Source organism: Argiope bruennichi, chromosome 3 (assembly GCF_947563725.1).
Source record: "Argiope bruennichi chromosome 3, qqArgBrue1.1, whole genome shotgun sequence".
NCBI lineage: Eukaryota > Metazoa > Arthropoda > Arachnida > Araneae > Araneidae > Argiope > Argiope bruennichi.
The window spans coordinates 107,383,735-107,400,943 of NC_079153.1; the positions used below are offsets into that span (position 1 = coordinate 107,383,735).

Consider the following 17,209-nt stretch of genomic DNA (forward strand, 5'->3'; position numbering starts at 1 on the left):
CGCACATCGGATATTATTATGCATTTAATTGTTCTACAGAAAATCTCTAGAAAGCTGCATTCGATGTTCGATCTTGTAATCAACGGAAAAATTCAAAATACTTCTATTCATTCATTCAACCATCTGCATCTCAGATTTTTTTTCTCTGTCGTTTTCAAGGGCTATTCTTTTTCAGATTGATTTTGAATCATCTTCCCTCAGCTCTCCGTGACGCAACTGATCCCAATCATCGTCTGTTATCATAACCGAATTTGACATCCAACGGAAAAAGGCCGTAGGTGCTTCTTCTGGGAATCGATGCTCTACAGAACAAAGAAAGGATCTGCCTCAATAAAACTATGTTTGCGTCATTTTAAGGTTTATCTGAAAGTCCACCTGAATATTCTTTCTCATTCATATTCTACAAATTTTTTCCGTTTACTTAAGTTTTTCCTACTTTTGTTTGTCGACAGGATTACTGGTAAAACCTTATTTCTCAAACAGTATGTGCACCAACTTCAACTTACATTGATTCCATTTTTCGTATGCTGCGCAGCACATGGCGGATTTATGGATGATGTTTGAAAACATTGTTGTTCTGTGTATTCATTAACTTTTAAATTTTTATTCTAAGAAGTTTTTCATCAAAATGAAAATAGAAGAAGTAAGAAGTACTACCAAAGCCCAGCGCGTTGCTGCACACAGTCATGTTAAAGGATTGGGTCTTGATGACAATGGGTTTGCGATTGATATTGCTGCCGGTCTTGTTGGTCAGAAAGCAGCACGTGAGGTAGTTACAATTAAACAATTTTATAAATAAAAATGTTCTTGAGTTGAATTTATATACTTTATTTTTATTAATTTTGATAAGTTTATGTTTTTTTTTTCGTATTAGCGAAAAAGAATGCATAAATATTTAAATTTGATTAGTAGAGAGTGCAAGCTAAAATTTGTAATGTATAATTGAAAAAGTATATTATTTTATCATAAAAATGTCTTTATTGAATCGTCAAATTTGATTGTAAATTACTGGAATTCTAAGTTTTTTTTATATAAATTACTTTTTATTGTAATATATCCCACCACCCTTTACCTAAGGAACTGACCTATATATTGATTTATTGATTCAGTTTCCAGTGATTCTTATTTTTGTTTAATAGTCGTTCCGTGAAGTATAATAAAACATTTTCATATACACAAGATATTTGAAATTCCGAGAATATATATATATATATGAGATTAGAAAGTAGTTTATTTGTATTTAATTATTTTTCTAATTTAATTTGTATTAATGATTTGCTATGACTATAAAAAAGTTTAAAAGTGGTTATTGGACAGAATATTTATCTCATGTCTAGAATATTGTTGTTCCACTATCAGCTTGAATAATCTCCAGCCTAAAGGAAGAAATACAAATGTAATTTGAAATAATTTTCTGAAAATTATATACTTCTATAAAATATTTTTCTTCTTTGCTATATACAAATATAAGGAGGGAAAAAAATGTTTTATTTTTCTTTATTATGTTTGATGATGTTACCAGAAAATAAGTATATAATAAAATATTCATAAATTTTAGAATGGACAAAATTTCTGTGGTGATTTGATTTTAATGGCTACCAAGTTGGCAAGAAAAAATTTCACCAAATTATAAAAATATACTCAAGTGCATTATTATTTATAAGGAAAAATTTTGAGCATGTGAATTGCATGCTATATAGTTTGACGATTGAAATCACCAAATTGATGCAATTTTTTTCTTGGTACTTTTTGGTTGCCAAGTACCATTTCTGTTTAATTGATGCATATAATTTACATTAATTGTAACATAACTTTATTGCATTGATTCACATCCTCTGGCTACTACTACATAAAGCATTTAAAGCTCAAGTTAAAGGCATTTGCAGCAAGTTTAAGCAATAATTCTTAAGATATATTTTAAACTGTTTGATTGAATAGTATATAAATCCCCCTTTCTTTTAGTATTTAAAAAAAACAACACTTAAGCTCTTCCTAATGCAAATTAATTGAGATAAGAGACCATGCAGTTTGATTATCTGCAATTCATTCTTTAAATATATTATCTACATTATAAATATCCATGTTGAAGCATTGTATATTAGTTTTTAGAACTAACTAAATCAGTTTATACTAATGCAAGATGCAGCATTTTTTTTTTTTTTTTTTGCTGTAAAATCTAATTACACATTAAGAAAAAAATTTAAACAAACTTCTTCTAAAAACAGTTTTTTTTTTTTTATTATTATTATTAATGAATGACAATGGTAGACATGTTTCAGATTTTTACAAATAAAATTTTATGATCAGTATTCACTTTTGAATATTTTTAACAAATGAAATGTACCTAATTTTATTATGCTATGAGTATATATTTTACCTATTCTTTCATAAAAGTTTTATTTTCTTACAAACATGGATATAAATTTAATTTGAAATATTGTCTTTTCATAGGCTGGTGGAATTATTGTTGATTTAATCAATTCCAAAAGAATGGCAGGAAGAGCTCTTTTAATGGCAGGGCCACCTGGAACTGGAAAGGTATTTTTCTTTCATGTAACATTTTTTTACTGTATTGGCAACATTTTAAGTCCTTTTTTTATACATATATAACAATATTTTATCATGTAAATTTTTATCTCATATATAACGATATTTTATCAGAAACACTACTACATTTTATGCATATTTTATCACAAATACTACTTTCTGAATAAATTCATATTTTAAAACTCCAAATTTTAAATAGAAGGTAAAATTTGATATTATTTAAGACTGGATATTTAAAAAAAATATTTTTATTGATGAAGTTTAAATATCTTGACCTGGATTATAAAAATTTCTGTAGACATATTTTCCTCTTTACTTATTCTGCTCTGGAACATATCTTGACAATGATGACATTTGATATTTTATATGTTTGAAACATGATGAATAAATATGGCATTTTTTAATTCGCGTTGTTTCTAGTATAATTGAAGTTATGTTCTATTTATTGCTTTGAATTCGTTGTAGAAAGAATGAAGAATAGATTTAATGTTTAAGCTAAATATTGTAGATAATGTTGCTTGCTATGCATTTCAAATAAGTAGTTATTATAATCCATTTATAACTATAGATTATTGCTAATTCTTAAAAGCCATGCATGGCATAAATCATTGTAAAAAATAACTTTTCACAAAGTATATTAATATTAAGAGATGCATATTGATAAAGTCTGGGAACCTAGGAAGCAACATATCAAGAATAATAGATTAGTGTTTGTTTTATGATCAAAATATATCTGATCTTGCATGTTTTTAGTGTGGAAGGTGTTTATGTTAATGAGATTTATATAATTTTGCATGTTATGCTTACTTTTATAAAAAATCAAAATTATAAAGATTATATTGAAAATCCATTACTTAACTTTTTTACTTTTTGTTACTTTCTCTTTCTCAAATTTCTGTGGCCTAACTGAGCTGTATTATAAACAATATTGAAAGCTAAGGTTGTTTTTTTTTCCATGCAGACTGCAATTGCTCTTGCTATTGCACAAGAATTGGGCAACAAAGTTCCATTTTGTCCAATGGTTGGAAGTGAAGTTTATTCTTCTGAAATCAAGAAGACTGAAGTTTTGATGGAAAATTTTAGACGAGCTATTGGTAAATTCTTATTTATTAATGCTTTGTATTAATTATTAAATTATGTATATTTGTATGTTCATGCTAAATGCATATTCATTAATTGTACTTATGGTTATAGTATTGCCGATTTCATTAGAATACTTTTCCTTTAGTCTAATCACAATTGTGATAAAATATAAGTAGTTGCATAATTTGTCATTTTTATATTAGCTTGAAAGGCATTGAAGTAAGCTTTTCAGTATCAGTTAGCATTGAAGTTTTATACTGCGATTACATATTTCATGATGTAAGATTACTGCATGGTTATTTCTTGATTTTAATGACTAATTAGAGACTTTGCATTATTTAATAAATATATTTAAAATTACCTATTATTCTTGGAAATTTTACAATATAACAAAATTAAGGTATTTAATTTACATGTATGAATAAAAAGCTCCTTACAGGTGTATATTAAAATACTGAGAAAAAAAATGCTCCAAAGCATTATTTTAATGAATTCCAGTTTATTAAAGTGAGAAGTAATTATGTTGTAATTTTAAAATCATTTTAGTAAATTGTGCACATATAAAAAATGGCAATTTTGATTTATAAATTCTTCTATTATAGTTTATATTTAACATAATATTTATATTATTAATATCTTTTGTATAAGGTCTAAGAATCAAGGAAGTAAAGGAAATCTATGAAGGTGAAGTGACAGAAATCACACCTGTAGAAAGTGAAAATCCCATGGGAGGTAATTCTGTTACCTAAATTTTTCAATCAATATTGTAAATAATGCATTTCTTTTTAATTTACCTGTTTTTATATGCACATTAATTGATGCGTGTCAATTTCATTTGTTGCTGCAGGTTATGGTAAGACAACAACCCATGTAGCAGTTGGACTAAAGACAGCCAAAGGTTTAAAGAAACTAAAATTAGATCCTACTATTTTTGAAAGTATTCAAAAAGAAAAGGTTACCATAGGTGATGTAATTTATATAGAAGCTAACAGTGGTGCTGTTAAGGTATGTCGAATATCTTTGTCTCTTTATAATACATAAAATAGCCTATTTCAAAAATTTAATCAAATGTTGAAAACGTAATTTAAAAATAGAAATTGGGTAAGAAATATACTATTGTGCAATCTTTATAATGAATTATTTATATATTGAAAATCATATATAATATACTAGTATAAGCAATACCCACATAATGCAGAATCATACACATACCCTTGATATGACGAGTGTTGTTGAATTCAAAAGCAGCAAAACAAATTAAGGCTACTAAAATAAAAAATTTTTAAAATTTAAGTTATAGGGATTTCACATGTCTCCTCCCTTGACAATGTACTGTTTGGGAACTATAGGCATTTAAAAGTGAAATAATTGAAAATGAAGATGCTTAAAAAAAAGAGAGAGAAGGACAAAAGGGAAAAAGAATGAAACTAGACAATTTGGTTGCAAATAATATTAGTTATTAAAGTAATATAAAAAAAAGCCTTGAATTAGTTGCTTGTCCAAACTACTGAATGATTTCACCAATTTTTGTTGTGCATGAAATTATATTTCATATGACATTCAGATATTTCATGAAGAGTTGCCTACCTTTCATCACTCTGTTTTTCAGAGAAATGGAAAAAACAGTATTTAATTATATTTTATCAAGCAGAAAACCCATTACTGAATTTGCTAATTCCAGCCATTGGACTGATTTCAAAACTTTGTTTCATATGAAAGCTCGTGACCTCTAGGTATGGTAGATTGCTGTCTTTAGTTCAATAATGAAGTGGACTGTAGTTTTTAAAACAGTTTATTGTGAGACTCAAGCAATATATCAAATTATGGTTTGTTTAATACTAATTAAATTAACTAATTTTATGTTTTAATTAATTATTAAAACATAAAATTATAATATTAGATAACATCCTCTCTTAACATGAGGTGAATGTGAACAATAATAGATAAGAGAATATCATCTTCTGCTTAATAGAAGAGTATTTATCTCTTGGTGTAGATTATATGAGAACTCAGTCTAAGACCTTCATTTTCCAGATGTATAGAAAAACTACTATACTGTAAGTCTTGTGAGGAGAGGACCTCAAAAGACTTATCTACTTAGTGATTGCACTAATATAGATAATTTTTGTTCCAATATCAATGCTTATTACCCCTAGATATATTGGCAATGTTCGTTTGCTGCCTTTCTCTTCATATTTGGAGATATTGTAAAATATAACCTCAGTAATTGGGCTAGTTTTGTAAATTAATTTTACTACTTTAAAGAAAGCTAATCATTTGGTATGCTCTAATGTTATTGCTCAAGTATAATTTTAAATGATGATGTAAAAATATTATTGCATACTTTAAATATATATATATATATATATATATATATTGTATATGAAGATGTAATTTTTCATAATTTACTGATATATAATTAATTAATCTTATTTATGCATGCAATCTTCAGTATTGATGCTATTAACATAGTGCCCACCAAATTTGATGAAATACATTTAATCAAAATAAAAATAAAATACCATTTTAAATTTTGAATGCATAATAATGATGATGGAATTTTATGATTTGTTAGCCATACAAGAAAAGTGGCAAGATTAATTTGCCATACTAATACATTATTACAATACTACAATTAAATGACTACTCTACAGTAATTTAATGCAAGAGAAAAAATTGTATTCCTCTCAATTATTTTTTTCTCTTGATATTTTAATAATTTTAGTTTTTAGTATACACTATTTCATATATTCTTATATGATAATTTTTATCTTATTTTAGAGACAAGGCAGATGTGACAATTATGCTACTGAATTTGACCTAGAAGTAAGTTTATTAATTTTTATTCATTATTATTATTCAAGTTATTAATTTGTTTAATCATTTAAAGTAAGCTAACTACATTCTTGTTTTCCTTATACATATGTATATAATATACCCTTCCTGCTCTTACTTGTTTTGTAAAATTCTTGTATCAATTTAATATTTTCTTAAGAATTAATGATATGAATAATTAATTTAAGAAAACCTCTATATTTTTAGAGATAAATGAAATCTTAATAAAATATTTCATTGTATGTTGTCATTTAGTTAATTAATTCTTGTTGTGTAAAATGGGGTTAAACTTTGTGTGTCCCTAAGATAATCTCTACTACTAATACAGATTGACGTATTTGTGTCTGTTGGTACTCTACAAGCCAGATTGTTTGACTTACTATTATCATATCTGGAGCATATGTACTGTAGAGCAATTTTTCTTTAAAAAGTAAGAAAAATTTAGCATTTTATCAGGATTCATTGTCTCTCTCTTTACAGGCTGAAGAATATGTTCCTTTACCTAAAGGAGATGTTCATAAAAAGAAAGAAATAGTTCAGGATGTCACCCTTCATGATTTAGATGTTGCTAATGCGAAGCCTCAAGGTGGTCAAGACATTCTCTCAATCATGAGCATGTTAATCAAGCCTAAGAAAACAGAAATTACTGGTATATCTCTTTTTAGTGACACTGTTTATTTATATATCTACATATCTCCTTCTTAGATTATTTGTCAGTTTTTTGATGTTCTATATGGTCAAAGCAAATTTCAATGCTAATAACAATGTTAATAACATCTTTTTAGTTGAATGGACTCACTTTTAGTAAAATAAATAAAGGAATTGAAGAATTAAGGGCATGTTATTAATTTTTTAATATTACCCAAGAAGCATTTATGATATTACTGTTTCAATGACTATAATTTCTTGGAACATGTGTGCAGTGGTTATTTTCATCTTCATAGTCCTGTCACATTGTACTGAGTAACACTATATTTTATTTTATATGAGTGCCTAATATTGGGACATGTAGGAAAATACCTTTTAAGTTTGGTTTTTGCAGATATAAAATAATAAAATACATAAATGCAGTGTCATTCATATGTGAGCAGCATACAAATAAATTAAAAAATGATAAAACCAAAACAATTTTATCACACTCTTGATTATGGCGCATGATGTGGCTTTAGATGGCGCATATGGCTTTAACCAAATCTTATATTTAAGAAATTTCTGTGCTTTATATTTTTGCAATAAATTTCAGGGAATTGATAAATTTATTTCTGTAATGAAAAAAAGTCTTATGAGGAAGATAATTGTAATCTAATCATGTAACAATCTAACTTTTGATGTAAAATTTCTATATTTAAAAAAGATGTTCCAAAATTTATTTATTGCCCTGACTTAATCAATAAGAAGAAATGTCAGATCATAGTCTTTTATAATTGTTTTTGAGTGAGGAATAGGCTATATTTGTTCCCTCTTTTTAAGTTATTCTAAGATCAGCCCAACAATTCACTTGTCCAAAAGGTTATTCTTTCTCATTATCAATAAATTTAATCATCACAGATAAATTGATAAAAGAATAACACAGGAAGGCAAAATTCTCAATTGGATCATTAAATAAGTAAAATAGATTAGCAAAATGTAATGCAGTAGCAATTTAGATTGGCAATGATATTAATGCAAGATTAACCTTTTGTTCCAAAGCAAAAAGTTAAAACTTAATGTGAGAGTAGCAATTAATGAAATGAAATATGTTGAATCGAGTATACATAACTTCTAATTCCCCTCCAACTTTGAGGAAAATGCTGAATAAAAGCGTTTGCTAATTGCTTGAGAGATTCAAGTTTTATGTATTCATTGGACCTAAGCTATATATATGTGTGTGTCTTTAAGTGGGTTCTTTCATTTATTTTCTAACGATGTCACTGTGTTTTTTCAGACAAACTCAGAAAAGAAATCAACAAAGTTGTGAACAAATATATAGATCAAGGAATAGCTGAGCTTGTGCCTGGAGTTCTTTTTATTGATGAAGTTCACATGCTGGATATTGAGTGCTTCACTTATTTACATAGAGCCTTAGAGTCTTCCATTGCACCCATAGTCATATTTGCAACTAATAGAGGGAGATGCCCAATTAGGTATTAATATTCATAATTGTCAGTAAAATACTACATACTAATTGTCTTTAAAATATATTATATATTTATAATTTATGAACATCAAAATTTAATCAATTCCACTTAAATTTCGTTTTTAAAAAAGATAACCAGTTGAAATTAAATAAGCAAATTTCAAAATTCAAGCCAAACATATATTGAAAAAAAATAAAAAAAAACTATTGTATTAATTCTTTTACAGAGGTGCTGAAGATATTGTTTCCCCTCATGGAATCCCAGTGGATTTGTTGGATCGTCTCTTGATAATCCGAACTTTGCCTTATTCTAGTGCTGAAATGATTCAAGTAATTCATTGCATAGTTTTTTTATTTCAAATTAATTTTTTGAATTACTCGTATTAAAATATATTGTGTTTTACCAGCTGATTAACGAACTTTAACACTTCACTGCCATAATTCATGCTTGTGATTTGGGCCGCTATCTAGTAAGATGCTTACTTCTTTATTGTATCTTAAATATAGTTGAGAAGAGAATATCTAATGAGATAGTAGGTGTTAATCGCAATCAACTTACATGGTGAATTTGTTAAAACAAGGAATATAAACTAACATGGGTATACTGTACTTGCATCAAATTCTACACTGAATGAGAACATGTGCTGTCACCGAAATATGGGCAACACAGCAATCAATGAGTTAAAGGATTCAAAACATACAGTATTACATTTTTGGAATGTTTTTTAATCCCTTAAAGTTAAGAAACTTTTTTTTAATTTTAAGATATTAGAAGTACCAAAAATTATTTCAGAATACAGTAGACTAGCTTCTATCCAGCCCATATTATTTTGCCTGGTTAAAAAAAAAAAAAGTACAATAAAATGAACAATAGTTTACTTTGTCACACACATCTGCTACAATTTTCCCAATTATTCATGTGTAACACAAGCTCGGACATGTAAAGCACAGACATTGGATTTCAGCAATACCCAATTGACTCAGTTTGCTACCATTTTTAATTACAATAGTAAATTGGGGTTTTTTTAAAAAATTATTTTCAAAATGGCAATAAACAAATAAACAGAAAAAAAATGATTGCAGTTAACTAACTGTGAAGGAGAAATGTGTTTTAAAGTGATTGGCATTACTTAGAGTAATGCCAAAATTTTGCTTTGGAATTAGGAGTCCATTAAAAAAAACCTGGAGATTGGCAAAGAAATTGTGTAGAAATTAAAAATTGTTGAGCAGTTCAATCCAGTGAATATGGCATGAAAATAAGAAAACCGGAAGAAAAAAATTTAACCACATATATTTAAACTGTACAGTGTACATGATTTTATGCAATTTATTTTGATATGTATGCATTGTTATCATTCTTGGACTTCAGTATCGGTTAGTATTGAGAGACCAGATAATATAAAGTTCTGTTATAAAAGTCCCCTAAAGACTTTTTATTTATTTTAATACTTTATTCTACTTTTATTTAGATTTTAAAAATTCGTGCAACTGTTGAAGGAATAAACATTGATGAAGAATCACTTTTAGCCTTGGGAGAAATTGGAGTGAAGACAACATTAAGGTAACTAATTAAATGATGTGAATCGTTAATAATTTTATTGAATTATTTGTTAAAGATTATTGTCTGCATTTCATTATATGCTATAAATAGTTGAAAACATAATTCATTTTTAAAATAGATTAATATATATTTAACAATCTTTTCAGTTCTGAAATCATTTAAATGCAAAATGGACATCTCTAATATGATAGCAATTGAATAGCATGCTAAATGTGCAGTACAGCAACTTTATAATACAAAATGCATCATTGTAATAAAAAGAAGAAACCATTGTATAATAATTTAATGTTGCCACTTTAATTCAGGTTTCATTCAGTATCAATTTATATGCTTGTCAACAGTGATTGTTGGACTACTATGAACGATAACGTGTTTTTGTTTTCCTAAAATCATTATATTATTCATTCAAACTTTGTCATCATAAAGTGACCTATTGATTTTTTTTTGTATTTAAAATGTTTTATTTTTACTGATATAGGTATGCTGTGCAGCTGATGAGTCCTGCAAGTTTGCTTGCTAAAGTGAGTGGTCGTACTTCAGTTAAAAAGCAAGATATTGAAGAGATCTGTGGATTGTTCCGTGATGCCAAGTCTTCTGCAAAATTGTTATTGGAACAAAGTGATAAATATTTGAAATGAACTGAATAATTATTTTTCATCATTGTATTGATATGTCGTATTCATGTCCTACTAACCTAAACTCATTGTTTCATTGTGAAGACTTATAGTTCCCATTAAAATGCATTCAACATTTTTCTGTTGGCTGCCATCTTGATTACGTTTCAAAGCAATTTATATTTCTGTGTACAAAAGGTATGGCATTAGCTTTAGTGTATTTTTCATGAAGTGCAGTTTCATAATGGTAACTTCAATTTCACATTCTATATCTTTGACTTCCCCATTTGCTGTTTAATTGTATAGATCATTAAATATTTCCTATTGGTACTCTTTTAAAGAACTTGCATTTACTTTCAGAACTATTGTAAATTTTTGCTTCATCACATATACTCTAACCTAATTATCTAATGAAACTTCACTATATACATTCATTGGAAGCATGGATTCCATTTGACTTTCACTCAAAGATCAGTCCATTTTGAAGGATGGATATATTTATTTAAATAGGAAGTATGTTTTATATAATAATTGTTTTACTTTAATTGAATAGATCATTAAATACCATACTTTCACATGTAAATTTGAAAGTACAACATTTTCAGTTATAAAAGGATAAATAAGTCACAGTTAAGGGAACCTGGCCAATTTTAAAATGAAAGTTAATTGCAGAATTATTTTTCTTCAAATGTTATAAACTGAAGCTTTTTTCTTGATTTTGCAGAGTGAAACAAATTTCACAAATATTAAGGCTACAGTATATCTCTTCTAGTTATAAATTCCTTATATTTTCTTGCAAGAAAAAATAAAAGCATTCTATAATATTCATTACCTTATTTTGTTATTGTAATGTAATCAACAAATTACATAAGCAACTTATGCCAAATAATATCAAAGTATACAGAATGGAAAGAAAGAGTCATTTTGTTTCCTTCACTGATGCAATGACTGAAAACATGAAATCAAAACTACTACAGCCAATGTCCTCTACTGTAAATGTTGAGTCATGACTCAAAATAATTTGAAAATTATTTGTTAAATTTGTAGCATTGATAGTATATGTACTGCATTCGGATTAGATTATAGATCCAGAAGTCAAGGGATGCCTTCACTCCAAGAAACAAAACAATCCTAAATGGAAGATTTAAATGACTTAAAATTTACATTCTAGGGTTATTATTCACATACTCAAAAAAAAAAAAAAAAAAAAAAATCAAAATGCCTTTTTATAAATCTAATCCATATTTTAAAATCTCATGCAAATGAGCAAAATAGTATATTAGAATTTTTTTTTTTTTTAAACTTGCTTTTAAAACAAATCGGACACTGGGCTAATAAGTGTTATGTAAACACTTACAATTTCCACATGGTAACTTATATTTGCTAGGGCATAAACTTATATATCTGAATTTGGATATCACACAACCTTGACTGTCACAATCTATAAAAAATTAGGGTTATGCAGAAAATAAAGATATTTGTATAGTGAGTGTCACTATCTTTCTTCATTAATACTGAGAAGAGAATTCATTTACACCAAGCTGATAAATATAATTTGTATTTTAATCAACGGGCATAGTTTATACTAATTTTTTAATAACCTCTGGGTTAATATCTTGTGTTGTATCCATCTAATGGGAAAATCATTCAATTCTTTTTAATCACACTTCATGCATTCATTTACATTGAGCAAACCATTTCACATTTTCTAATTAGATTAAAGCAATCGATTTTATCCTGACCTATTATAATGAAACCTATACTGACCAATTTGTAAATTGATTATAAAATTCAGTAGTTTTGAACTAGTAATTAAAAAAATCCACTCAAGGACCATCTGCTAAAGAAAGTATTAAGCAATCATTAAATAACTGTTTAAGCAAATTATTAAAATGGAAGCTAGAATACAGTTTTGGTAATAATAATGAATTAAATGGTCTTTTGGACTAAGTAATCAAATTTAGTTTTCTATAACTGTAGCTTTGTTTCCACACGATGAACACAAACTGTTTATCTTCTATCACAGGCACTTCTTTTGTTTGATATTAAAGTTTTTAAATCAACCTAAAGATTAAACAAGAAAGAACAGGATAAATTTTTAATCGGATTTTAATTCATTTCTATGGTATAATGCATACATGGAGGTATTAAAGCAATTCCTTGAATTCTGATGCAGAAGATTATGACACAGGTACTCTAATTTGTAAACTTAAAGGATTTGTTTAGTAAACATCTAAATACTGGACATTTAAAAATCTACTGTCTGTTGCATAACTATTGGTTGAAATAATTACAATTAGTGTTGATACTATACTACAGAAATATTTAAAATACTCAAATTTTCATGTTGCTATATATGAATAAAAAGAAAATTTGTAGGGGAAGAACACAATTAAAAATTTATATATATCCAGTGTCTACAGAATGCGATTAACAACACATGTAGAGCAACAAATTGATATCGAAGTCCTCAAAAAGTTTAACAGAAAAATATTATTATATGACAATTTTTTAAGAAACAAATAACGGAAATGGCACATCACTTCAAAAAATTATTTTTTAATAATTAAAATGAATGTACAGGATGTTCCAACAGTGTGTAATAAATTAGATGACTGTACAATAAATTAATTCTTTTAATTACTTTCTTCTTAATTATCACACATTAAAGCCCATCTTCTTCATGCATTCTTTATGTGCTTCTACTTCTATAGAGCAAGCTTCAACACCTTTCTCGGCAATACTGAAAGAGAGAAACTGTTTGAATCTATATTTTCAATCATTAAAACTCATTGTTTAAGATAAGTGTACGATTAAAAAGTATTGTTTTCAAGTCATATTATTTACATTTCATACTTACTATTCATGTTTAACATAAGCTGCCATTTATAATACATACCAATATTAAATCCATGCATTAGTTTATTAATAATTTCAACTTATTGGCATCAAAATGTTGAAATATTTATGTTGTGTTTCTTTACTTAAATAAAAATTCCAGAAATGCTGCATTTAAAAATCTTTTTAATTTTACACTGGCTTTAAAGAATGTATGTTGATAATATTTGTCTTAAGTACATGTGCATTAAATGATAATGACTCATACAATTTGCATATCAGTAAAGAATGAAATGATAAATAATATCTTTTCTACAGGCTTTCTATGGATTATTTGGATCCTTCTTTTAAAAATTAGTTGGTAATATACATTAACCTTGCAACATTTCTCATTATATTATGTGCATTGAATATAAAAACCAAAAACTGCCTCAAAGAAACTTGAGTCTTCATAAGACAAACTGTTTGAGAAAAGAAAGGAACTGGTAAAGTAAAAGATGAGTTACACTGAAATCCTGCTGTATAAACACATTTTGTTTTTATTTAAGTTAAATTCTTCACAGAAATTCGGAAAAAAAAGATAATTATAGCATGTTAAAAGAGCAATCGAATTCTCGATTTAGAGGATAGAATCTCAAATGATTAAAAGGTATTACTGGAGATCGCCAGACACTTGCCAACTTCTAAACTCTGTAAAGAACTATCCTAGACTACAAAGGATAATTGCTAATTATTGTACCATCAATGGCAGAGTGTAAAATAAAATTCATTATCTTGTCAATGAATGCAGGCTCCATACTTTAAGCTATTAAAAACAAATAAATTTAAAAATTTTTAAAAGAAAATTAATAAAACAGAGAATAAACTTTCTCTCCCACATTTGCACCAAATATATACATATAAAAATTCTTAATGTGCATCTTTTCAAGGCTGATGGTCTAAGGACCAAAATCAGACTAAATTCAGCAGTTTAAACAGCCTTTCATTTTACTAATTATCTGTCCCCAAGGCTTCAAATTTTTAATTATAATTATTAATTATTATTAAGAAAAGGGCAGATGCAAGTCTGTTCTAACAGTCAACTCTTCAAATTATTGTACTTTGGAAAGAAAGAAATATAGATGCATGATTATCATGCAGTACATATTAATATTTCTAATTTTGAAATTTTTTTTCTCCTTATATTGACATTTGATCTATCTTTAAAGTGATATTTTAGTGCTATATAACTAAGGGTCAACTAATAAAGGATGAGTTGATGATGACACAGCAACCACTACTCAATTACTGTAATATTCCTAAAATAGAAACCAATATCTTGAAAAGAAAAACTGTCAGCTTTCACAGTGAACTATCCGTCAAAATTCAAAAAATACTGCAATATAATTATAACTGTGAACTCTATTACATCGCTATCATATATGGAGCAAAAAAAGATGCTAATGGAAAGCCAGTATATAAATGAAAATATAATATCTATAAGGTATATCAATAAATATGATTTTTTATAGATTACAGTAATATGAACTGTTTATGTTAAAATTATTGTTTCTTTAAAATTTAAATATTTTAAGCTATGTGCTTTTTTTAATGCTATCTTATACTTTCTACCCTACATGACCTTATCATCTAGGCAAGTTGAACATGACAGTTATGGAATCTATTTCTTATATTTTAAAAACAAGTATTAATAATAAAGTCTACTGCTTTTCATGAAAACCTGTTATATTCATTTTCATAAATGATACAGCTGTTCAAGATGTGTAACTTTCTCATATCTTTCATATTTTTAGAAATCAAATATTATATCAATCATGTAACAAATATTCTTTTTAAGGAAACTGTATTTTTATTTTATTAATTCATTAACAATATTTTTATAACAATTACTGAAAAATCATGATAGCATTCTGACAAAAGTATTCTATAAGAAGTGATATTATAAATATGTCTACAGTAAAACTGTCTTTCCTATTTTGTGAATAAAATTCACTAAGTAATAAAATCCAATAACAAAATAAAAAATTAAATCATCTGGAGAAGGGTAAGGGAGGGTTGCATGTGTGAATATATTTTGCATGTTTATTGATGAACATATATTATTTCAAGGATCTCACACTAAAACTATTACTGTCAAACAGAAGAAAGGAAATAGAAAATTACAAAGACTAATATTAAAATTTAAATAATATTTCTATAATAACAGCATGATGAACTTAATATTTCCTTTTTGAAACATGTAAGTAATTTAAATATCTCAAGGCATCTTTAGAGGGACAAAATTCATCTGGGATTTTTTTTGGAAGAATATGCATAGTACTAAATAAATAGATACTTATTTTTAACATATTATAGTACATTGTAAAACAGGCATGTAAAATGCAAACACAGGGCAAATCAAGGTCAAACTTTATATTAAATTGAAAAAAAAATTACATGAATATGGATGTTTATTTTAATGACTGTTTATCTTTTTAAATTTTTATTTTAAAATCAGTACAAAGAAAAAAAGTTGTTTATCCTAACATTTCAACTTTTTTTTTACAACCGTCTACACCAGAATACTAGACATTTTTAAGTTTTTGTAAATGTATAAAACATCAAACAATAAATACTTTTAATCATGAAAATAATTACAAATGCATAAATTCCTTATTAATTTTAAGATAAGAAATCAATTTAATTTGTGCTCTTTTGATACCGTGCAGTTTTTACTCGGATTTGATAATGATTTTCATATCAATTATTACAAAAAAATTATTACAGGTAAAGTTTTTAAAATTCACGTTTAAGACTTAAAATTGGCTTTCATAGAGTCCAACAGCAAAAGATTTTCATGTTGGTCCCCATTTGATTTAATTGATCACGATTATGATTTAGGTTATATAAATATATATATTATTTTTAGTTCTTAAACTTCGATTTCATTTTTCAATCTCCATAATAAAGACAAAAACAGAAACGATATTAAATGCATTAGTATTTTCATACTTTTTATTCTCTAAAAAACAATTACCGCCGGTACAATAGAAAATAGACTAATTACTTATTTTTGAAAGGATAAAAATGAATGTACAAAACACCATGTTAATAAATAGGGATAAATTTATCCGCTTCATTACATAAGCATGGCAGAAACTTTCTAAACGATTGCATCATTTTAAAACAAATATTTTTAAAAATATCAAACAAAATGGTACAAACAATTGATGTCAAATCTTACCAGGCATCACGAACTTTTCTAGTTTCTGGGCAGGCACAACAAGGTTTCAATTTTTTGGGTTCTTCACTTTCTTTTTGCATCCTTCTCTCACGCTCGTTCTCCATAACAGAGTAGAGTATTAAATTATCTTGAAAAAACATATCACATAAATAAAATTGGGACGTTAGGTGTCGCAAGATGCAACAAAAAGGACTGCCTTATTCTGTCTGTTTCAATGCGCGTAAGCGGCGCGAAATGCAAGTGATGAGTAATATTCGAATTCTACTGAATCGTTTGTTTGATTTTGTTTGAATGAGGGGGATTTAGGGATTTTTAGCTACAAAGGCTGTCATCCCAGTACTGAATCGTTCACCATGTTCATCGGTTCTAGACAACAGAGAACTATAGCACTC

The 17,209-nt window shown here is 27.0% G+C and overlaps 2 protein-coding genes across 2 annotated transcripts; one reads left to right on the plus strand and one right to left on the minus strand.

The window, feature by feature from the left end:
* Positions 1-492: 492 nt before the first annotated feature.
* LOC129963288 (ruvB-like 1) lies at positions 493-10,919 on the plus strand. The gene is made up of 11 exons (XM_056077560.1): positions 493-769; positions 2,452-2,538; positions 3,509-3,641; positions 4,279-4,362; positions 4,478-4,635; positions 6,412-6,456; positions 6,946-7,114; positions 8,390-8,588; positions 8,809-8,911; positions 10,051-10,142; positions 10,621-10,919. The coding sequence occupies exons 1-11, from the start codon at positions 629-631 to the stop codon at positions 10,778-10,780; spliced, it is 1,371 nt and encodes a 456-aa protein (XP_055933535.1). The 5' UTR covers positions 493-628; the 3' UTR covers positions 10,781-10,919.
* A 2,380-nt stretch (positions 10,920-13,299) lies between these two features.
* LOC129963289 (cytochrome c oxidase copper chaperone-like) lies at positions 13,300-17,079 on the minus strand. The gene is made up of 2 exons (XM_056077561.1): positions 16,818-17,079; positions 13,300-13,499 (listed from the first exon to the last, which is right to left on the minus strand). Exons 1-2 carry the CDS (start codon positions 16,955-16,957, stop codon positions 13,415-13,417), a joined length of 225 nt encoding a protein of 74 aa, XP_055933536.1. The 5' UTR covers positions 16,958-17,079; the 3' UTR covers positions 13,300-13,414.
* Positions 17,080-17,209: the final 130 nt, after the last annotated feature.